Source organism: Fukomys damarensis, unplaced genomic scaffold (assembly GCF_012274545.1).
Source record: "Fukomys damarensis isolate Sample0158 unplaced genomic scaffold, DMR_v1.0_HiC HiC_scaffold_8, whole genome shotgun sequence".
NCBI classification, from domain to species: domain Eukaryota; kingdom Metazoa; phylum Chordata; class Mammalia; order Rodentia; family Bathyergidae; genus Fukomys; species Fukomys damarensis.
The window spans coordinates 14,134,921-14,160,057 of record NW_022900920.1 but is presented as its reverse complement, the minus strand read 5'-3'; the positions used below and the strand labels follow the sequence as shown (position 1 = coordinate 14,160,057).

Genomic DNA, 25,137 nt, shown 5'->3' with positions numbered 1-25,137 from the left:
AAAGCAAAGTAAGAACATTCTCAAAGAGCTTAAAGATTTGAGGTACCTGATAAGACTGCTCACTAGTCACAAGTTAGACAATTTTTTTTTTTTTTTTTTTTTTGAAACAGGTGTCACTATGTAGTTGAGAATGACCTGGAGCTCACTATGTAGCCCAGGCTGATCTCGAACTCACAGCAATCCTCCTGCCTCAGCCTCCCGAGTGCTGGGATTACAGGCATGAACCACCACACCTGGCTAAGTTAGACATTTTAAACATAAGCTTTACTTTAAACTTAAATGTTAAAAATAATCATTTTGCTTTACAAATCATAATCAAGCACTTAAAACAATTTAAGAACACATTTTAAATTCAAAATAATGACATCCATAGAATACATTGTGGTGTTGGCCAAAATAAAGTTTACTTTAGCACTACTCTTTTATATGCTTATATGATTGCTTACATGATTACTCAACGATGATTCAATATGTAAAGTTAAGCAAGTCTTTTATATATCTCAGATAATTTTTTCAAATATAAAACATTTACCAGCAAAGAAATTATAAAAAAAAGTACATCAGTTATACTGAAGGACTTGATTTGAAAGCTATTTATATATAGACAGAAGCATTTCACCTTAGAAAATACAGTCACAAATTTAACTGAATATAGGTCCCATCCATTCTTAGTGATGTTACACAGCCAACTACATGTTCATAAATGTCATTCTATTATGCATCAACTGAAAAAATATATGTATATTTTTAAAAAGCCTTTGAAGACATGTGGGGGTAGAATGTGCCCACTTTCAGAGCACTGCTTTCAGAGGACAGCTCTGTCCAGCCAGGTCCCAGGGACTAATGAACTGCCCCTACCCTCAGAAAGACAGGATGGTCTTGTTAATGATTTCCACAGCCTCCTGGACCTCGTCCTCCTTGATCACAAGCGGAGGTGCCAACCTGATGATATGGCCATGGGTGGGCTTAGCCAGAAGCCCATTATCTCGAAGCCGCAGACACACCTTCCAAGCATCATAATCTATAGAAAAATGGGCATACATGTGTGCTCATCAAAGATTAATGTTTAAACATCCACTTGTCCTATGCATGGACCAAGTATGAACTTGCAAATAAGAGCATTCCTAGGACCCGCTCAAATGAGACACCTCTAGGCTGCAAGGTACTTTTGCTTTTTTTTTTTTTTTTTTTTTTAGGGCTAAAGAACTGAACACAGGGCCTTAGTCACACTAGGCAAGCATTCCCACTGAGCTACATCAGCCCAGTTCTGTTTCTTTAAGATGAAGTTAATCCTGACTTTCCAGCAAGCATATATGTTAACTAGGTTTGAATGGCACATTCAGATTTAGTGACGTTTTTTGGTTTTCATAAATGAAAGTCCAAACAAAAGACACATCTGTGTTACCGGCTACGTGTCCCTTATCCAAGCTGCTTAGGACCAGAAGTGTTCTGGACATAGGAATCCAACATATACATAATGAGCTATATTGGGGAGGTCTAAACACTAAACTCTTTTATGTTTCATGCACCTTATATGCATAGCCTAAAGTAATTTCACACAATATTTTTAGTACAACTGCATTTTGACTATGGCTTGTCACACAAAGTCCAGGGTGGAATTTCCCATTTCTGATACTGTGCTGGTGATCAAAAAGTTTCAGAGTTTGGAAAATTTCAGACTTCTCAGTTTAGGAATACTTACCTGTTAATTACATAAGGAACTAATATTAATGCAACTAAAGAAGTTGGGTAGGGTATAGAAAAGTGACACAGAATAAGCAATATCCAAAACCCAAACAGAGGGAAACTATACATTTCTAAAATAGATATGCTTCCTGAGCCTGTGGGACTCGTGCTGGTTCTCAACCCCCACCAAACACCAGAATCACCAAAAGAGCCCTATAGACATCTGTACCCCACCCCAACCCATCAAATCAGAATCTGTAGGATGAGGTTAGGCTTTGAATCCTTTTCAGAAAGCCCCCAAAGTGATTCTAAAGTGCAGCCAAGGCTGGAATCACTGCTTTAAAAGCAAGTTATCCAAGAAAAATCCAGGAAGGAGCCCTTGAGGGTGATAAATGATGCAATGAAACATCAAACCTGCCACTAAGTAACAGCATTATTTTTACTACCAACAACCATCAACGTTATTCCTATTATTTCTATGGCTCCTATAACCTTGGCTGCTGTGTGTGAAGGATTTGAGCAAGGGAGCGGGAGAGGATAGCAAAGAAAAAAGTCCAGACAAAGAGAAAATAATTCAGACCCTCCAAGCACTGCATGACTAATTAAAGGCAGAAAAAACAAATGTCTCAGAAGAACAAAAACAGGTTAAACTGGTTACAGGTGGTATTGTGTTGGAATGAGTTATATTTTCAGTATCACTAATCTAATTATAAATCAGATAATACTGTCTAAAAGATTTGGTCAAACGGCTAGTAAATAGTTTCAAACAGAGGAACACCCCCCACCACTACTCAAAGTGCTGAAAGACCCCTTGCTTTTTCTTTCACCTTCAGGTAAAATGGGTTACCTACATACCTCTGGTTTCTCTAATAACAACAGCATTTAACAATCCTTTTCCTCTTACAGCAGTTACAACATCAGAGGGCAGCTTCATGAGTTCATTTCTCAAGATAGTACCCATTTTCTCTGCATTTGCAGCAAGGTTTTCTTCTTCCAAAACCTATGTTTTTAAAAAAATTACACATATGGTAAGATTGTCCTTTTTTGATTATTCCCTGGAAGGCAACACAAACTGAACACAAAGGAAAACATGGTTAAAGATCAGAGTAACTTAACTTTCATTTGTTTTACAAGGCCTATATTAGTTTTATCTCTAATTAAACAGACATACCATCTCAGAGCCTTGACTAGTCAGAAATCTATGGCCAATCTGTCTTCATGGCAAAATAAGAAAATTTAACACAATATATGATAAACTGTTAACTGACCATATCAATCAACGAAATACAATTTAAATTTTAAACTTTTTTCTCTAAAATGTCATCTGCAGATTGCATAATTTTAAGCCTTAAATGTAAAAAACAGTCAATGTCCATTTATTTAATATTTTCTAATTTTATATATCTTTTTTTTTCAGTACTGGGGAGGTCAAGTCAGGACTTTGTGCCAGAAAAACACTCCACTGAACTAACATTCTCACTCCCATTTTTTATTTTTGTTTTTGTTTTTGTTTCGCAACAAGGTCTCGCTAAGTTGCCCTTCCTGGCCTCCAAACTTGCAATCCTCCTGCCACACAGCCTCCCAGTTACAGACGTGCACCAACACACCCTGTTTATTGTTTGTATTTTTGCATGGCATTGGGGATCAGGCCTAGGACCTAAGGCATATAAGCCTCCACTCTACCCCGAGCCAGACCCTCCAGCCCTCAGGGTCACGCCTAAGGGCTCTAGGCCCCAGGTGACTACAAACTCATGAAGCCCAGGGAAACAGGTTAAGCTTCTTTTAGAAAAATTCCTTGTTCTTAAAATCTTGCCTCTGTATATCACTTTCACTTTATACTGAGCAATCTTACTAAATTTCTTATTACAGGTCCAAACTTAAAATCATCTCTTCTGCCAACTGCCTCTCAAGCACAGAGTCGCAAGTTCGAGCCCTGGTACCAAAAATAAAAATAAAATAAAAAATAAAATCATCTCAACATTACTTAAAGAAGTAGATACTGTTAGGCTGTATCAATTCTTACCTCGAGGGCTGCCATAGACACACGACAGCCCAGTGGGTTGCCACCATACGTTGACCCATGTTCCCCTGGTTTAATGGTCAGCATTATGTCATCATCACATAGCACCGCAGATACCTGAAATAGAATTTTCCCCATAGTTTCTCAAACTAAGTATTCCTATTCTTAGCACACCAGGAACATAAATATTTATATAATGCTGATATTAAGTTTACATAAAACGTCAACAAACATCACCTTAACTACCAGTAATAACCACAGTAATACCCTAACACAACAGAAATACATCAGGCACATTTCAATGGAATGGAACAATACAATTTTGCTATTCCTGAATAATGTAATTTATAATCCTTTCCAATTTCAAGGTGAAATACTTTGCCTAACTGCTTACCAAATTGAGTATTCTCTTCAACAAGATGGTTTAGTCTACTCAGCAGAAACATCCAACCTTCAGTCCCCTTTAACTCAGTCCCAATTATTGACTGTAGCTAGCAAACCCAAGAAAAGAACTACAAGAAAGCATTAATGTTTTCAACCCCTATGCTCATGAGTCATAGCTTTAAACAATCAGGAATCAATACAGGCCTTTACAGCAGTACTTAACAGCTAAGATGTTTCAATTCAAATCAAATGACACAGCAAATTCCAAAGCATATTCCATTTTTCCATCAAAATTAACTAAGTGTGTCACATAACTGAAATCTTAAGTATTTTTACTGTAGATATTCCAGGTGGCCACAGAACATCTAGTAAAAACCAAACCATGTGAAAGACATTCTTGTTGGGCCGGGGATTTAGCTCAGCGGTTTGGTGGCCTGCCTTGCAAGTTTGTAAAAAAAAAAAAAAAAAAAAAAAATAGTATTAGAAAGACATTCCTGTTACAATCACTGGGTGACATATATTTTAGAGGTAGGTTTCAGGACAGCTGGGAATGGAAAGAAAGACTGAACATTACACTTACAGGGTATAAGCCTCCAGAAAGGGCCTTTCCAAGAAGAACTATGTCAGGTCTAACATTTTCATGATCAACGGCCAACCATTTACCAGTCCTGGCCAATCCTGTCTGTATTTCATCAGCAATAAACAGGACCTAAAAGCAAAACAATACAACCCTGTCATTTTTATTTCCATAGGGAAAACAGCAGATCATTACATTACTCCCCTCTCCCCACAAGTGTGTAGTTCTGTCCTCCCCTCTCTTGTGAAAATGTTTAGTCAGCCACATAATTTTAAGAACATCTTATGAAAACCCTGTAAACACACCAACTGTTTCGTATATTAGGCCACTTCCTCTTCAGAGGCCCCCATCCACTGCTCTATAGAAGTGGAAAGATGTTTATGTAAACTCAAGGGGTTCATAGAACTTTTCTGGCTATAGCTACCTTCTGAGATAAATTAATTCACTTAGTTACCCCCATAAACATTCATAAAATATTCTATGTGACTAGAATTATCAATGACAAACAAAACTCAGTATTAGCCTTATTGGGAGGAGGCAGAGAGTTCATAACCTTTGCAAAGAGGAATACAGCATGGGATTTGAGAGTGGTTAAGAACACCATGATCCCAGAGAAGAGAAAAGGTAAGCACCATGGGGCCAGGAGGTCTATCGCTTCACCCACAGCCCAGGGACTAAAATGGTGTAGATTCCTACACAGGTTTCTAAACAGAAAGAGCTCAGGGACTAAAATGTTATAGATTCCTACGCAGATTTCTAAGCAGAAAGAGCTCAGGGACTAAAATGTTATAGATTCCTATGCAGTTTTCTAAGCAAAAAGAGCTCGCGAGCTCTAGGAATGATGTCTACCTCTAGAGGAAAGGTGATTTAATCTCTACACTTATCCAGTGAACAAAATTCAAAAAGATGAAGCGAGTCAGGCCTGTTGGGCTTCACCACAAATAGCTAAGATAAACTGAACATGGCGGCACATGCCTGTAATCCCAGCTCTCAGGAAGCTGAGGCAGGAGGATCACCATAAATTCAAGGCCAGCCTGTGCTACTTTTTGAGTTCAAGGCTAGCCTGAAATACATAGCGAGATCCTGTCTCAAAAATTTAAAAATACTTACAGTGAGAAGGATAGGGAAAGGGGAATAAGGGAAAAGGAAAAAAAGTATGAGAAAATGTAAAAATGGAAATAAAGTGTTTGTAAATGAGGAGGGGAGGAGGGGGTGAAGGGAGGGTGGGGACAAGGGGAAAAAATGAGAACCAAGACCTGTCATGTAAAGGTACAAGATCCCAGTAATGAATGTAACTGTACTGTCTACCTAGAATGTACCAATAAATTCAATTTAAATTTAAAAAAAAAATTTAAAATACTTAAGGTGGACAACCTTATGCTTTGTACAGAGTTCTCGAACTCCTACGAGGTACCCTGGATCTGGAACAACCACACCTGCTTCACCTTGAATTGGTTCTACCATGAAGGCAGCAACATTTGGATCCTGAAGAGCACGCTACAAAACAAACAAGTAAGTTTTAATAATTTCCTATCTGCATTATTTGGAAATCTGAAATCATATAATGCACAAATTTTTTTGTTTAGCACACAAATCACTAACATTTATACTTCACAAATTGAACATTTGTCACTGACATTCAATTCCTGGAAATTCCAAATACTTCCGGTTTAAATAACACAATCCACTGGGCATGGTTAGTGCGTGCCTATAATCCTAGAACTCTGGGAGGCTAAGGCAAAAGGATCACAAGTTCAAGCCCAACCTGGGCAATTCAGACCTTATCTCAGGATAAAAATTTTTAAAAAGGGCTGGAGATGTAGCTCAGCACAAAGACCTTAGACTCAAGTCCCAGTACCCACCTCCAAAAATTATACTACCCTACATTTTTCTAATACATGAATGTAGTATTAAATAAAATCTAAAGGAAATAGCTTCTAAAAGACTTTTAAGGCTTTTTTAAAAAACTACTCCACTTTGGGGTTGGGGATATAACTCAGTGCTAGTGAACTTGCCCAGCACTAAAAAAGACAAGTCTAAAATGCTGGATTAATTATATTCACATAATGTGTTGTTGTGGTTGCTCTGCAGTGCTAAGGAAAAAGCCCAGGGCCTCATACATGTTAAATAAGTGTCCCACCAATGAGCTACATCCCCAACTCTCAGATTATATGCTTAATCTACCTATTCAACAGGAAATAGTTAATTCAAAACAGTTTTTATTTACTATGAACCAAACACCACGATACCACCCAAGTACCTCAAGTGCAGGCAGATCATTATATGGGATGATTTCAAAACCTGGCATGAAGGGTCCAAACCCTTCATAGCTGGTTGGGTCTGTGGAACTGGAGATGGCAGACAATGTTCTACCCCAAAAGTTTCCAGCTATAAAGGCGAAACAAACAGTGATTATTCCAAAGAAATTCATACATTTAACAAGCACCATCCCCCCAAAATATCTTGGGAAGTTTAGCTAAAAAATAAATCAATGGTCTGCTTTAAAGAGCCTCTAGTGAGCTTTCAATTATTAAAACAAAATCTGATATTAAACACCATGGTTCATGTGACCTAAAAACACTAGGCTGGAAGGCCTGACTTTGCAATTATTTTTTTAGGTTCTTCTCTACTGAACCCCAATGGCTATACAGCCCCAAGGATAGGTGTTTTCTTTTCTCAGAACATCCAAATTCAGTATCAAATTCTAACAATTGAGGTACTCAGTCCCTGCTTTCCAGAGAAAGTGCATTTATGATAATGATACAAGAAAGGACTATTCCACATGGAGAATTAGCAGTTTTTCTGTTAAAAATCCAATCCTGCAGGCTAACTACTAAACACATTTTTAACTTCATTTAGAGAAAAAATCCTCAGGCAGTCCACTTTCCATTTTGCCTTGACATTACAACCTTCTATTGATGCTAGATGGCAGAGATCCACCTATCTGCGTGGCCATTTTTTATCTATCAGTAAATGTACCTGGGTACCTACTCGATGTCAAGCACTATTCTACAAGTAGGAGAGGAATGCTGAGTACATGTGGCAAACTCCCTGCCCTCCAGGAGTTTCCTTTCTAGTAGGGAAAAACACCATAACATAAACCAGCCAAGCACATGAACTACACAATTTCAGACAGGGTCAAATTCAAGAAGAAAAAGAACAAAGCACAATTAACACAGAGAATGGGGATTTGTCCACATTAAGAATACTTTTCTATCTTCCCACCACCTCTGCTAGCAATAATTCAATTAACTCAGTACTGAATGACTCTGTTTCTTGGTATCTCTACCACTCCTGAAAAAGTCTCTTTCATTTGCATCTTTTACCCACCCTGACTTTTTGTTTTTAGTTTGGTTTTTGTCTCATTTTTGATTTGATGGTAGTACCAGAGATTGAACCCAGGGCTCTTGTACTAAGCCACACCCCCAGCCCTTTTTTGTTTTTAATTTTGAGACAAGTTGTCACTAAGTCGCTAAGGTGCCCCAGCCTGGGCTCAAACTTGTCATCTTTCTGCCTTTGCCTCCCAGAATGCTTGGACTGTAGGTGTGCACCACCACACCCCACAAGCATACTGATTTTAACCCAGCTTTTTCAAGAAAAAACACTAATGAGACCACAAGCCTATCTGCCCTCCTCTACCTAGCCTCAGGTGTCTCATCCTCCACAGCTCACTGTGCAAGTAGAAGGGACTTACAGTTGGGGACAGTCTTCCACTGTCTTTCCACCCCACTGACTCACCAGCGTGTTTCAATACTTGGGCGAAAACATCTTTGTACCCTTTGCTAAAAAGAAAGAGACTGGATACAGTCTGTGAGAATGAAAATCACCAGAAACACCATTTTTGTTTGTAAGAGACAGTTATGTTGTCTTACAACTAAGGCACAAGATTTTAAAATTTCAAGTTACAGAGTGTACAAACATTTCTTCTTTGGAAATACTAATCTGTTATTTCAAATACCATTTACCTCTGGCCATCAACAGAACTCTGGATCCTATTATATTTTAGTATATGTGCTGCCAAAGCAAGCAAAGGATCCTATTATAATCTGGAGTTTATAATGAAAATGCATATGTTTACAAAACAAAATATCAATTATCACAAGAGTGAAATTAGACCATGTACAGTGACAAAGTAGTGCACACTTTGTTTCTTTATAAACTAAAAGCAAAGCTTAGAAACTCAAAACTTATCATTTTAACTTTATATAAAGATTGTGAAAGATTACATCATCCCAATTAACTGATACCCTTTCTAACCAGAATTCAAATTACTCCTCTCAACCATTCCCAGAAATGTAAAAAAGAGTAACTCCAGGTCTCCTCGTCCCAATAGGTTTCTTTTCTTTTTCTTTTTGATATCAAGGATCAAACTCAGGACCTTGCATTTGCAAGGCAGGTGGCGGAACCACTAGCTAAATCCCTGCCCTCCTCCGAACAGCTTTTAAGAAGCACATGGCACAGGCCCCGGAATTTAGCTCAGTGGTTCCACCACCTACCTCACAAATGCAAGGTCCCAAGTTTGATCCCTGGTATCAAAAAATAAAAAGAAGAAGCACATGCACAATGGTACATCTAATGTTAACACTCAAATGCCAACTCACATGTAGGACAAGGCCCAGCCAACATGCCCCAATCCTAGCATCTGACAAAAACCCTCCATCACAGATCATCTGATTAGCTGGAGGGCTGCTACGGGAATAGTGTGATAAGCAGATGAGAAATATAGTTATTCATTTCAAGGAAGCCTGAGAAGCAGGGTGCTAAGAAAGAAAAATCTCAAATATGAAGAAATAACTTAGAAATAAATGCAAGGAGAAGAAATCCCTCCCTAACTTTTATGAAACACTCAACAAATAATGTATCATGTACTAGGCAAACGTATTAGAAATATCTCACCAACAATTCAAAACTATAAGTGATATCACGTTTAAATTCTGATAATTAAAATGTAATTTCTCCTACCTGCAAAAATGATCTTGGCTTTGTATTTCGGAATGCCCTTCACAGTATAGCCCCACCGACGGGCAAGTTTACAGGCAGTCTCTCCAGCCTCCACTCCTGGCGGGGCGGGGTGTCATATATTTAAATAGTGCTTTAAATTAGCAGAAAACAACATTATTGCCTTGCACTGGGCATTTAACAAAAAGAAAATGCTTTACCTGTGTTCATAGGAAGAACTTTGTGATACTTGAAAAGTTTAGTAATGTACTCCTCATATTCACCCAGGACATCATTATAGAAAGCCCGAGATGTTAGGGTCAACTTGTCCACCTGACTCTTCAGAGCATTTACAATCTTGGGGTGACAGTGCCCTTGGCTGACAGCGCTGTAAGCACTCAGGAAGTCAAAATATTTTCTGCCTTCTACATCCCACACATAAATACCTACAACATATAGGGAAGGAAAATAATTTCAGAAAATTATTGTATGGCATAACATTCAAAGACTCAGACTGCTGGCAAGCCCTCTGAATACCTCCATATAAAACTCTTTTTTTTTATGGTTAAGTTTGTTTTGGCTTGACGGGGATTTAGCTCAGTGGTTCCAGTGCCTGCCTCGCAAGTGCAAGGGCCCAAGTTCGATGCCCGGTACCAAAAAAAATAAAAAAATAAAGTCCTTAAAAAGTTTGTTTTGGCTCAAGCCAAAAGTTTCTATAAACTTTGGTTTGTAGAAATTATTAAAGACAAGGGCCATGGATTTACCTCAGTGGTGCTACTGCCTGTCCTTACAAGCACAAGAACCCGAGTTTAATCCCCGGTACCAAAAAAAAAAAAAAGAAAGAAATTATTAAGGACATATTTTCTGTCTAGCTCCAAAATGTGAATTTAAAGAGGATCATGAAAAGTTTATAAATTCTGGAGTGATACCTCCACTAATTTCGTCCCCATGGGGACTGAACTCAGGGCCTTCACACTGAGTTACACCACCTGCCTGTTTTTTCATTTGTTTGTTTGTTTTGTTGCTGTTTTTGCATTTTAGGGTTATGCTAAGTCACCCATACTGGACTCAAATTTGTGATCTAGGAGACATGATCAAAAAATATGGTGAATGTTTAAAAAAAAAAGTTTAAGGATTTATTGCAGTAAAGGATACATTGCCATTAATCCTCTGAGCTACTCCCTCTCACTTTAGACATGCTTATCCCATCATTTTTGCCACTTTTTTGAAGCACTTCTGGAAGTCCTCTTTCATGAGTGTCTTCAATTATGCTGTCATGGTTGCCTTGATGTCCTGAATCAATTCAAAATATTTTCCTTTCATGGTCATTTTCCTTTTAGGAAAGAGCCAGAAGTTGCAAAGTGCCAGGTCTGGTGAATAAGGTAGATGAAGATACACCATAATAGTTTTATCACCCTGCCTTTCCACTGATGGTATACAGCAGCAGCACTCACTGTATTTTTGGGTTGGTTTTGTTTTTTTATTTTTTTTTTGGTACGAGGGATCAAACCCGGGTCCTTGTGCTTACGAGGGAGGCAGTGGAGCCACCGAGCTAAATCCCCAGCCCTGGTTTTGTTTTTTAGATTTTTGTTTTGTTTTGTTGAGACAGGGTCTTGCTATATAGCTCAGGCTGACCTTAAAGTCACGGCAATCCTCCAGCTTCAGCCTCCTAAGTGCTGGGATTACAGGTATGCACCACCATGCCCAGCTACTATATATACCTTTTACCATGCACCACACCGTTATGTGTTTTCACACCCTAGCGCATCAAAAAAAACCCTTATGGGAGCTACCATCACTGCTACACCGAGCTACAGAAATGGATGCTTATGATAACTACACTAGGCTGGCACACAGGGGACAAGAAGTTGAACCCACGCAGCAAGACCCCTATAGTCCAAACTCTGCCAATGTAGTTAAAGAATATTTTCATAAAACAAATTGTTCCTAAATTTGTGATGCATAAATCTAGATTTTCGTTTGCTCAATATGTCTATGTTACAGTAGCGGCCCAAACAGCACAGGCAATGACAAAAATGAATGTACTTTTATATGGTCATCTTCTGGCATAAATCCAGCTAACAAACTTTGGTCTGATTTGTTAAGGCTGTTACCTCAAGATGCAGATTACATCACCATTTAGCAATTATTATTGTAATGATTTGTTTGAACAAGAATCAATAAATGTGTAAAAGTCTCATGAATATCAGAATATACACAGAGGCTCAATCCCCACAATATACTTCATACAAAGGGAAAAATATAATTTTGCAATGGAGTAGCCTGGAAGACATCACCTTGCCAAGTGATGGAAAATCAACACTGGCAGTCACAGATGAATGAACAGGTCTCCTGCTGTGAGGCACTAGAAGGGCCGGACATCACTGCACAAAGGTGCCTAACTTGACTGTGATCATGAGCAAACCCCAGTCCAAACTGAAGCCCATCACAAAATCAGTGGCCACTGTACTTCAAAACTATCAAAGTGAAGATAAAAACTATGAAACTGCTCTGGTTTAGATAACTAAATCTAATAACTGGATATGACTCACAATCTACAGTCCTCTTTTGTTTTTTGTTTTTTTTGGTACTGGGAATTGAACTCAGGCCTTGGGCGCTTGGTAGGCAGCGGCACCACTGAGCTAAATCCCCAGCCCAGTCCTCTTTTCTTATACAAGATAATACATTAACTCTAGATTAGATCTATAGATTAATAATAGTGCTGTATTGGTGATAATTTCTTGATTTTGATAATTACAAGTGGTTGCAAAAGAGAAAGTCTTCATGTCTTAGGAAAGATACACTAAGTATTTCAGGGTGAAGAGGGGTCACATCTGGAACTTCTCTAATGGTTCCGAAAAAAAAGTATAGGACATGGGAGTGGGAAGGGAGAGGAGAGAACATTAAAAAAGTGGTAAAATGACAGCAATTAAGAAATCTAGAAAAAGAATTTAAAATTTTAGTACAATTGTTACAACAATTCTTTTTGCTTTTTTCGTGGGGGGGGGTTGTACTGGAGATCGAACTCAGGACCTTGTCCATGCCAAGTAGGCACGGTGCCACTGAGCTATATCCCCTAAACGTATACTGAAATAAAAGCTAACAGGAAAAAATATAGTACTTTCCATATTTCTCCTGCATTTCCTTTTCGTGAGGCCCACCACGACAAAGACTAACAGACCATCGCTGTGGCCACACAGCACCCAATGGAGTGGCACCAGACATACAGACTGGCTATATGAACCCTATCTGTAACTCAGACATTCAGTACATCTGGGGAAATGGACACTGAAAAAGTGCAAAAATAATTCATTTTCATAAAAAAATTTCAAGCAAAAGGATGTGGGGGCTAATTTGAAATATACCTTTTCCTCTCTCCAAAGCCACAGGTAATGGATGGTAATTGTGTGCGCCATATTTAGATTCCCGTTCAAAAATATACTCAGAGGATGGAGGGCCTTGGACTGTCTTCTTAGTTGCAACAGAGGTAGCACATGTCACTGAGGAATGAACTCCACGACGAAGTATAGCAAGGGTCTGCAAATGTGCTAGTTTGGAAAACATTGTGTCCTTCAAACAAAAAAAACACGGACCTGTCCAAAGAAAAGAGAAGGCATTAAATACATCCAGAGTCGGTGTATGTCTGCTCCCTAAGCACCTGGTGAGCAACTACCACAATCAGTATCAGGCCTGATATCAACAGATGGTGTCTTGTGTAGCACAGAGATCTGAGACAGGGGACCAAATCAAAGAAGGATATTGGAGAGTAGCCCTGGGGCAGGAGCTGAAAATTATTTTGTCTTCCCCCCTTGAGATGGAGTCTTGCTATGTTGCCCAGGCTGGCCCTCACTCATAGCTGGGACTACACAGTCATACCACCACCACCCTCACTTCTATTTAGCATTTTGACTCAGTCCTTGGTCCTTATATATGGAAAGTGATGAAAGTGAGAAAGAATTTGGTGCTGTAAATGCAACTCAGTGGTAAAGCATTTGCCTAGCACATGAGACAGGAAATCCTGGGTTCAATCACCAGTATCACAAAAAAAGAAAAGGAAAGGAGGAAGGAAAAAGAAGGGAAGGAGAGAGGGAGGGAAGGAAGGACTTGGGTTCTACGGAGAAAAGGGATCATTCTCAAAAAAAATAAAATCTAGCTTTATGGGAATGGGAAAAGCTTAACACCAACAGAAAGTACAAAAGGTAAATACTGTACTATCATTTAGCCACAATTTCTAAAACTTCTATAGGTCATCAAATTTATAAACAAAAGTGCATGGCAAAAAAAATTTTTTTAAAGACTAGGGAAAAATAGTTTTTGTAATTTTACCATAATTTGAACCAAAATAATTATATAAATATATAAGATGAAAACAGGCAACTCTCAAAGAAACAATCTATTTCACTAAGATGCTAGCATTTTCTCCTCAAAAAAAAAAAAAAAAAGTTGCATCAGGAAAACAACTGTTTAAAAGAGAAAATGACAATTAAGATCTAGAGAACGTCAAACTACAGTTAAGATGGTTGTAGGAATTTCAGTACTCAGAGTCCACCAAGAAGCACTCAAATATTTATGTATTTCAGAGTCCTTTGTTAGTCTTTCCAATCCCCACCAGCCCTGAATCCAGCCCCCACCTGTGTTTCATCCACCTTTTATATCCAGTTTACCATTCAGCATCATGTAGGCCAAAAGTAGAAACTAAGCTACAGAAGAAATTAAAAATAAAAGAGAGGCTGGGGATTTAGCTCAGTGGTTCCACTGCCTGCTTTGCAAGCACAAAGTCCAAAGTTAGATCCAGGGTACCAAAAGAAAGTATAAAAAAGAAATGCAAGAACATACATAGAGATCATATCTCACAGGAAAATGTTTTTAAGATAAAGTCAAGATTAGGAGAAAGTTGCCAAGAACTATGTCTATATATACTTTTTTTAAAAGACTAGCTAATTCATGTTTCAACAGAACTCTATCAATAACAAGTCAAATTATGCATAATCTCACAGCATTCTTGATTTGAGCTGCCAACTTAGCAAAATACAAGTAGGCTTGGCTTACTTCCCTCCCAACTTGACACCATCCAGTAAACCCAGTCAGCAATTCACAATTACTAAGCAAAACACAGCACTCTTCTCTACCAAAGACTTACCAACTATTCTTGCTTCCCACAGTTCAGGCTAGAATATAGATTTTTTTCACTGGAGATCCAGGGACAATCTTCAGTGGGTCTAGTAACTGTGAAATAAAATGCAGAACTAAATGCAGTAGTATATTTTTCTAAGGAAAATGTAAATAATTTTCACCAGATTTTATCTCAAAGTGGTATATACCAATAAGCAAAAAAAAAGTGATGCAAGAATAATTAAGCCAGAGGAAGCCAAGAGCAAAACTAACTGCACTAGAGAGAACATCCCCCCAAATATTGCTAAGTCTACAATACTGACTTTACAGTTTCTTTCTTCTCTTCATCCTGTATTCAATATGAATTAACCATATGACCACAAAAAAATTAAACATTAATTTTGCCTATCAAATTAGCTTTATTGCTAATCACACAGCAATATGGCCAGGCATGGTGATGCACGCGTGTAATCCCAGCACTCGGGAGGCTGAGGCAGGAGGATTGCTGTGAGCTCGAGACCAGCCTGGGCTACACAGTGAGTTCCAGGTCAGTCTCAACTACATTGTGAGACCCTGTCTCAAAAATAACAGCAATATGTCCTCTCAGACATACTTAACAGTATTCTACAGCAAAACAAGTTTCTGAAGTTGTTAGCTATAAAAGCCTTAGAACTGTTTGTATCTAAACCAGTAATTCCACTCCCATGATTTTTTTATAAAGAAATACTCATAAACCAGGCGTGGTGGAGCACGCCTGTAATCCCAGCACTCAGGAGGCTGAGGCAGGAGGATCGCTGTGAGTTCGAGACCAACCTGGGCTACATAGTGAGTTCCAGTTCAGTCTCAAATACATAGTGAGACCCTGCCTCAAAAAACAACAACAAAAAAAGAAATACTCATAAATTTACAGTATTTATGCATAAAAGATGTTCAACAATAGTTCAACAGAATCATGAAAATAATGCAACGCCGTTTCAGCTTTTAATGACATGGTGGTAAGTTTTAGTCAAGTGAAAAAAATAAAATCATACATGCAGGATGCTCAACTATGCAAAAATAAAAGGAAAAACTAGGAAAAGCTCAACTGTGGCTATTTTGTATCTTCTACAATGACCATTAAGTTTATATTTTTATAATCAGAAACACTGAAAATAAAACTGGGTGCCTAGGTAATTAGGACTTAGAGAACATTTACAGTTATATTAGACAAACAGAAAATTAGAATGCTTCGTTACATTAGACAAAGTTTAGGCAAAAAATAAAACTATAAGAAAAGGGTTTGATAAGCTTTGAGATAACACAATGTGGTTAAAATAAAGGTACAAGTTATTTCCTCTAAGAAACTCAGGCTTATGATAATTAGGTCCAAAATTCTATCTGTTCCTAGGGGATAAAGTCAAATTCTAAAATATCTACATGATGATTTTACTATTAAAAGTCTGCAGCTCTGTGACCTCATTAATAGCAGAGAAAAGGAGGGGCATTTAAAAAGAAAAGGTATAAAAAGATACTAAAAATACACTGAACAGCATTTTCTAAGTTAATTAACAAGCTCATAAAAGACCCCAAGCGAGGGCCAGGGATTTAGCTCAGTGGTTCCGCTGCCTACCTCACAAGCGCAACGACCGGAGTTCGATCCCCAATACAAAAAAAAAAAAAGACTGCAAGTGAAAAGTTTCTCTGAGATTATCCCTTTTTATACAACAGTTATGTGCTCAGGTAATTCCCAATGGAAATGGGATAAGAATCCATTTATCTGCTGAGTTCAGGAGGTTTATGAAAATCATATCTGCTGAGTTTGGGTAGTTTTATTAAGGAGTAATGCTAACAGTGACTCAACAGTAACATTTAAAATATTACTAGTTCTCATTCTTCAACATCTTAAATATGAACTTTATTTAATTCAACTGGGAAAGGTCACAAGTTGCATGCTCCATGATGTTCCATGATCCTGTAAACACATTTCTATTAGAGAGCCTTCTGTGTTCAGGTTACTATGCTTGGCATTATATGAGAAATATTAGAACAGAATCAAAAATAGCTTAAAAATAGCTAACATCAATAATCTCTTCCAAACAGGTTTGGAAAATCAGAATAGAATGAAAAGTCCACAGAGTTCAATGACAAAGATTTAAATTCTGTCCATGGCTCTTCTGTAAAACTAGGTTGAAACTGTTCCAGGGCATTCCTGAGGATTAGGAGTTCATGTAAAAGCTCCAAGTCTAATTAGTACAAAATAGTCAGTCATTCATTTTATTCCCTCTGCTCTTAAATTCACAAGAGAACTAGTCAACTTCTACAATTTAAAAATAGTGCCATGGTTTCTTTTTAAAACTGAATGTTTTTTTCTTAAAATTTTTTTCTTAAAATAAGATTTTGATTTAAAAAAATAGAAAGCAAGCAATAAAACTTAAGTGTAATAATTCCATACTTCATGATCACGGTATCTCCCCTGCCAGGTAAGTATTATAATTCCATACTAAAGAGATAACTATTAACCTTTTTACTATGCCGAAATACATACATATTAACTTTATTTTTCACCCTCTCCTGTCATTTTGCCCAGGTAGGGTAATCTTTGTTAAATGAATGAGGTCCTCCTAAATACACAGAAAGCAATGAGACCAAAGGAAAATATTAAATCACTTATCCCTAGCCAACTTGATCTAATCAAAGAGGAAACTATCACATTCTCTGACCTTATCTGAAAAAATAAATCTTTTCAAGGGGTCACTTCATTAGCTCTACCAGTCTGAAAAGGTCAAAATAATATGTTTTAAGCTGTAGTCGTGCATTCAACAGGCAAAACTCACCTCCTGGAAATGAGACCAAATTGCTACTGTCAATCTAAGCACTTTTAACATTAAATGTTTTAAATACTCCACATAATTAATATTCCTTCAGGCTCCCATTACTCTCCCCCCAACACCCCAACACATCTACATTAGAACATTCCTAGAGGACAATTTCCATAAAAGGCTGTATTCAGAAGAACTAAGCTAGCCTGTGTTGTTAAACATTGTTTTCTCAAATAACTCTAAAATAATGGTGTATAAAGTCATCAAAAAGTCATTGGAAATATTCAACTTGAGGAGTAAATTTGGTTTTACTACTGTCAAATATTTACTTTTCTTGAGGTAACCAACCCTTCATGAATACAGGTTTTTCGTAAGTTCTGCCAACAAACGCTTTTTTTCTTTACCTAATCAAAATTCTGACTAAAATTCAACTCAAGTGTATCACTGACAAACAAAGCACTACTACTGAAAAAGGACTGGGTCAATGTTACCGCACCCTCCACACACCAAAATTCTGCTCATTCGTTACTTTTTCAATTCGTGAGACTTGACTCATCCTCTAGAACTCAGTAAAAGGCATAATACATGCACACAAATAATTGTACCAGCGGCAAAACATAAGACAGCCTCTTTGAGGGGGAAAATGGGTTAAGAATTTTAATTACTTAAAGTTATACGGGGGCTTTTTGTGGGGAGTGGAAAACTAATCTTAAACACTGAAAAACTTTAAGCTCTGTAATTTAAGTCAAGAACTAGATTCTCTAAAAACAACCAGGAGGCTGGGGATTTGGCTCAGTGGCTCCACCGCCTGCCTCACAAGTGCAAGGGCCAGAGTTCGATCCCAGGTACCAACAAAATAAATAAATAAAACCAGGAAAACACACACACACTAGGATAGTTTCATGAAAGGCACTCATGAGATATTCTCATGTTTCAGGAGGATAAGATAAAGATTGGACTTTAAAAAAGGGATGAAGAGCAAGAACTAGTTTACCTGCAGAAACTCCCAGGAGAGATTTAGAACAGAGGAACTGCAGATTAATAAAGTAAAGCCACTTCACTCCAAAGTCACTCTCTTCTCTCCCTTATCACCTTATCTAAATGATAAAGCTCAACACCAAAAGTCAAGATGACTGTGACAAGGAGAGGAGGCGGCCAAGGTTCCACTGTATTCAGTTAGAATTTACTGATGCTCAGCAACATTTGCAGAGGGAACCCTAAGGATGAGATAGGTATTCATGCTAAAGTCCGACTCAATCCCTTCTAATTAACGTGCGTGTAAATGCACAATAACGATCTATTTCCGAAATCCTTTCATCTGGACCCTGAATGGAGGGGACGGAGAGTTGGGAGAGGACAGGGATGAGCAGGGTTGGCTGCGAAGCCCAGAACCTGCCCTGGGGGGACTAGGTACAACAGTCCGCACCAGCGACCCCGCCTGCCGCCAGTCACCCGTTGACTGCAGGTTCCCCTGTATCAACAAAACACCCTCCTCTCCGCCCTGGAGAACGAGGGGTGTCCGCTGTGACCCGACCCCAACGCCTCCCTCCCGGAAACCCCGAGGCCTGAGGCCTCGGGCCTTGGCAGAGTACCCTGTAAGAGCCGAGACCCAGCCCTCGAGGGCTGCGAGCCAGCAGTCGACGGCTCCGCCCGATCTGGCAGGCGGGGTTGCCACATCCACAGCCTCTCCCAGCCTCCTCGCCACCCGCCGCTCGGAGTAGAGGATGGGCTGCTACCCTGCCCACTTGAGCCGGGCGCAAACAGGCCGCCTCACAAAACCCGGGAGCCTCTACAGCCGGCGGCCGCATGCCCCAACCCTCACAGCCCAGTGTTGCAGAGCCAGCGCAGTACCTGATTGCATAGAGAAGATCCCGTTAAGGTGGCGACCTGCGGAACTAAGCGGCTCGGCGCGTCACAAAGCTTAAGAAGCAGTGTCCGCCCCGCCCCGGGACGTACTCGTCGTCCATTGGTTGGCGAGAAGGCTGAGAACCAATCACGTAAATCCATGTCCGCCCCGCCCACTTCTCCGAGCGCCTCTGAATGATCTTCCGCTCGCCGGCTCTAGGGCCTTCCGCACCTCCTAAAGCAGGTCTGTGCTAGGTTGTTGTGCTAGCGCTCCAGATGCTGGTAGTCTCTGCCCAGCCTTTACTGCCTAGAAGAGGAAGTCTGAAAGTATGGAAAGTCTATGGATCTCTACCTGCCCGCTGCGTTTCCCTAGCTGAGGAATTTGGAGCTGGACTGCGGGCTTGAACTCCTGCCCTGAGCTCCTGGCCCTCCTCCACTTTACCTCCTCTCAGAGCCTTACCCACATACCTACACCAACTCCGCCCCAGATGCTGTGGCCCCATGCCCTTGAATCCTGATGGACTGCAATTTGTAATGCACTTCCAGAATCCTTGCTGCCACTGGAAAACTCACTGTCCACCTGTTCGTGGCTGCTGTTAAGATACTTACATGAGGGCAGCATAGTCAGAGTACTAATAAGCCTGCAGTGCCATCCACAGTGGATATAAAACTCAGAACTCAAAATGGATATTCTGGAATGAACTCGTGTTCGAATCAGGAGGAATTTGGACGTCATTTAGCCTGCAACACCTTTCCATATTAGAAAAGAGACCCAAAGAGAGAAAGTAACTTAGCAGAGTTATCCAGCAGGGGATTAGGCAATCGGGTCTACTGTGCCACGCACTGCTATATGAAGCAGATAGCTGGCCAGTGCAGTGAGCAGAGGACTACATGTCAATACTATGGTTCCATTGGCCCGCAGTGGTAAGGATCTCATCCAGGAACATTACAGTTAGGAAATTTATGTGTGGGGTGCCAAAGTAAACCAGAGAAATAAAAAAGTAACCTAGGGCTAGTACACCAGGGAGGGCCATTATCAACCCTAGGCCTCCAGTCTAGAAGCAGGATTTCCAGGATCCAAAAAAAGAAGAGTAAGAAGAAACTTCCTGCCTGGGCAAATGTTATTAGTGATCCCACTGGAGGGAGCTGGGTACTAAGCATCCCAACCACCCTCCTCCTGCTAGGTTTCCCCAGGGGGTGAAGCCATGAGGCCACAGGCCTAAGGAGGCCTTTAAGGCACTCCCTACTGGTGACCCCTGGGGACATAGAGCACCGTGGGAAAGAGGTTAGAGGAACAATTAGAAGACATTCAGCACACGTAATTCACTAAGTCTTTCCTGAACAGAGGGTAAAGCCATACTATCTAGAAGAGGCAGGGAAGTGGAGTGGGTCCAGGGGTAAGGCTGTGAACAGACCAGCCAACATTTGCCAGTATAGAGCAACAAAAGAGATTTCGTCATCCTGGGCTTGATCTGGTCTGAACCAAGTTCACTTGCTCCACTTGTTATAGCTATTCCTTCTCTGGAACTTAGCAAGAACAGAAGTTTTCTTTTTTATTTCTTTGAAATCCCTTCATACCACCCAATACCTCTGCGGCAGTGATTTTGCCCCCGGAGTCAGAAGGGAGTCAGGTCTCTATGGTTCTGCTCTGCAAACCTGGGCAAGTGTGGAAGGCCAAGTATGGCTCTTGGAGCTCTTTCAGAAACACTCTCCAGTTATGACTTGGCAAGTAGGAGCAGGTTAGTTCAAGAAGGGAGCGAGCATAGCACCAAAATATGTTGCAAAGCCTTTGGATTTACAGATCAGATGCTCTTTAATGCAAAATTTTCACATCCAAGAAACTGCTGAGAGTGTCTGGGTTTTTATCTTGCTCCTTTATCAGAAAAAGGCAGTGGGTTCAAAGATCATTTTATCTACTAGCAGTTGTTTTCTTACTTACCATGGCCTATAAAGAACAACCTGGACTTACTTTAAAATTGCTTTTTTTTTCCAACTAAGAAATCAAACTGCTCTATTTGTATGTGTTGATGTTATTCAATCTAGAAATATGTAAGAACAGCATATATTACAAAAATTTTTGAGCCTTTAAAACTATTAATAGATCGAAGTAATTAACTCTACCATAAAATCTGGAGGTATAAAAATTGACTCTCATAGCAGATATACAAGACCTAAGTTAATTTCATCAGATCGTTGGACAAATGTCCTTTGAATGTATTAGGTGCCTTACCTTGTAAAGAGCTGCATATCAGGCTAGACCACATGAGGTTCGTAAGGAGAGAAAAAGTCAGCAAAAGTTTCTTCAACGAGTATGAATGGAAATCTTATAACTCTGATAATCTAAAAAAACTGCAGCCAAGCCAGGCGTGGTGGCCCACACCTGTAATCCCAACACTTGGGAGGCTGAGGCAGGAGGATCGCTGTGAGTTCGAGACCAGCCTGGGCTACATAATGAGTTCCAGGTCAGTCTCAACTACATAGTGAGACCCTGTCTCAAAAAAACTGCAACCAAATATAAAGGAAAAAAATACAGAAACCCCTCATTTATTAATGACCACAAAAACAATTTATATGTTATGCAAGCTTCTTGCTTTTCATTATTTCTTTCATTGTCCAACTTGCTATTACTTGTGATTAGTAATTACTTGTGATTAAAGGCGTGTACTACCACACCCCGCAAAAAGATATCTTTTGAGCCAAAGACTGAACAATATAAGGAACTCAACCCTCTTTCTGGAAGAACCTTCAAGATTGAACCCTTCAAATCCACAATGGTAGGAACCTAGCAAGCAAAGGTAAGCAAAGAATTAAGGAGAGCCATGAGCCGGGCGTGGTGGCTCACGCCTGTAATCCCAGCCCTTGGGAGGCTGAGGCAGGAGGATCGCTGTGAGTTCAAAACCAGCCTGAGCTACACAGTAAATTCCAGGTCAGTCTCAACTACATAGTGAGACCCTGTCTCAAAAAAACAAAAAAAGAAAAAAGAAAAAAAGAAAAGAAAAGAGAGCCAGAAAGGGAAAGCAGGGGACAATTCTAAACTTAAATTTGAACTGGCAAGAACAGGGAGGCTTTGCAAGAAATTTTACAGTAAAATATGAGGATGTGGCTGCTAGGATTATCTATTTCCACTCTCCCATAGCTGAACTTCATCTTAGAAGTCTAGCTGCAGTTCTTGTCCTTCCCCATGAGACACCCTTCCTGACTCCAAGGCTGCTAGAGTCCACTCCCCCCACTGCTTAGTATTTCTGCTCACTTCTCATCTCCTACCTCCTGTCCTTATTAACCTACCACATCTGTCTAGCTCTTTCTTTTCAGGCAGTGGCACCACTGAGCTAAATCCCTGGCCCAACCTATCTTTCTTTCTATCTATCTATGACTTCCGGACTGGATGTTCTTAATGGTGGAGCCTGGCTTTCAGGACTTTTACAGCCTCTCAGCACCCTCTCCATTGCTTTTTGTTTGTTTTTTGGCATCAGGGATCGAACTCAGAACCTTGCGCTTGTGAGGCAGGTGGCAGCACCACTGAGCTAAATCCCTGGCCCTCCATTGCTTTTTATAGAAATATTTTACTCTAGTCACTGCTCATCTTTATTTCCCTTAGTAGGAATGAGAGGAAGAACAGGTAGTTATTATGGAATTATGACCCTGGGATTCCAAAAGCCTAGGTGGCCCAAAGCCCTCTCCACCCTAGAAGAGTGACAGCCATATCAAAGCTGTAAAAGCTTGGGTTAAAGGGGGGAAAGACTTCAACACATTACTGTTCACCCATATCTGCATGCTAGTCTTATTGAAGGGCTGTCACGTGCCAAAGGCCTGTCATGTGCCAAAGAAATGTCTGATAAGTTTATATAGATGTGTCCTAAAGAGAGGACAATGAACAAACTCAGCATAGAGCATGAGACGTGGAAGGGAGCCTCTGGGAGGATCTTAGGAGCCAGGCGGCTGTAACTGAAGGACATTGTGTCCCTGGATGACTGAGTGAGGAAAAGTGAATAGAAAATTCCAAAAGAGAATGGGGGGAGACCAGAACAGGTCAGGTCACCAAACTAGAGGTAAGCCCTCTTTAAACCAGTTCAATAGCACACATTTAAAAACAGACTCAGCTCCTGAAGCTGAAAAATCAGCTAATTCTCAATATTGGAAAACAATGAACATGTTATTTCAAACATGCAAATTAAAGATGTGATCACAAAATACAGTGAATGTTTAAATAAAAATTTTAAATGTACTACAGTACAAGACATATTGCCATTAACCACTCTCCAAATACTGTAATGCCCTTCACTTCAAATACACTTTTCCCATTATTCTTGACACTTTCTGAAGCAGTTCTAGAAGTACTCTTTCTTTTTTTCTTTGGTACTGGGGATTAAACTCAGGACCTTATACTTGCAAGACAGGGGGCAGAACCACTGAGCTAAATCCCCAGGCCAAAAGTAGACATTTTAAATCAGCTCAGGACATTGAAGCAGCCACAACATCACAACAAGAGACATTTGTGAAAGAGGACTTCCAGAACTGCTTCAGAAAATGGAAAAATACATCCATAAATAGATGAATGGATAAAAATTGTGGTATATATACACAATAAAGTAATAGTCAAAAAGAATAAATTTGAGTCATTTGTAGGAAAATGGATGTACCTTGAGATCATAATGTTAAAATGAAATAAATCAGGCATATAATCTTAAATATCACATTGTTTCTCTTATATGAGAAACCTAAAATATGAATAATTTAAAGAGCAAAGCAAAAGATAGATGACAGGAAACAGATAAAACCTTTGCACATGGGAAGAGGATCTAGACATAGAGAGAGGGCAGAGGGAAGGAAGGGGCAGGCAAATTAAAAAGAATTAAGATGTGTTAGGTACCTATACCGACTCCCCACCATGAATGCAATCATAATGTACAGTAAATATGTACTAACTAAAAAAAAGGAAGTAGGAAAAATAATGGGATAAGTGTATGAAGCAAGGGGAATACTTTGGTGGGGGTTAATGGCAGTTTGTCTTTTACTGCAATAATTTTTTTAATTTAACCATTCACTGTAGCTTATAATCATATCACAATTGCGTAATAGAACTGCATGACTGAAGAGAACCTTAAAGACATTATAACACTTCTTTTTTTTCTTTTTGCACTGCTAGAGATCAAATCCAGGGCCTCACACATGCTAGGCAAGTGCCATAACACTGAGGTCCACCTCCAGACTCAGTCTAACACTTTTTGTTTGTTTGTTTTCTGTTGTTGTTTTGTTTTGGGGGTTTGTTTGTTTGTTTTCTGTACCAGGGATCAAACTCAGGTTCTTGTGCTTGTGAGGAGGGAGCAGTGCCACTGAGCTAACTCTCCAGCCCAATCTAACACTTTTGAAGACAGAGAAGTCCAATTTTTCAAGGAAGTGGGCCCCAGCCAGTGTTAGGAAATAGGTGGTGGGGCAGCCAGGGAGCCAGGTACACACCCTCTGTGTGAGAAACTTCATGAGATGCAAGAATTTAAGGTAAGAACAAAAAGGTTAAAGTAGGAATGTAGGACAACAAGTTTAAGTGGTAAATTGAATCATTTATTTAGAAAATATTGTACTGTTTATTAATTAAAAGCTAAGATAAACTTCAAGTACTAGTTAAATATTTACATCCTTATTGATTTGCGTACTATGAAGCTCAGCATATTTTGCAATGATTTTTTTATTGATTCCATGAAGGCTAACTCTGAATGCTGAAGCTTAAGTAAACAGTAGATAACTTTTATTACCCTTTCTCTTTTTTTTTTTTTTTTTTT

At 39.5% G+C, this 25,137-nt stretch overlaps 1 protein-coding gene across 2 annotated transcripts; it reads right to left on the bottom strand.

The window, feature by feature from the left end:
• Nucleotides 1-245: 245 nt before the first annotated feature.
• Oat (ornithine aminotransferase) lies at nucleotides 246-19,453 on the bottom strand. Of its 2 annotated transcripts, XM_010621324.2 has the most exons (11): nucleotides 19,367-19,439; nucleotides 14,746-14,831; nucleotides 12,971-13,198; nucleotides 9,827-10,051; nucleotides 9,630-9,725; nucleotides 6,928-7,055; nucleotides 6,042-6,164; nucleotides 4,671-4,799; nucleotides 3,710-3,823; nucleotides 2,542-2,686; nucleotides 246-1,021 (listed from the first exon to the last, which is right to left on the bottom strand). In XM_010621324.2, exons 3-11 carry the CDS (start codon nucleotides 13,167-13,169, stop codon nucleotides 861-863), a joined length of 1,320 nt encoding a protein of 439 aa, XP_010619626.1. In that variant the 5' UTR covers nucleotides 13,170-13,198; nucleotides 14,746-14,831; nucleotides 19,367-19,439; the 3' UTR covers nucleotides 246-860. The 2 variants fall into 2 exon arrangements, with proteins under 2 accessions (XP_010619626.1, XP_010619619.1); XM_010621317.2 differs by lacking the exon at nucleotides 14,746-14,831 and having other exon boundaries at nucleotides 19,367-19,453.
• Between the last annotated feature and the right edge of the window lie 5,684 nt (nucleotides 19,454-25,137).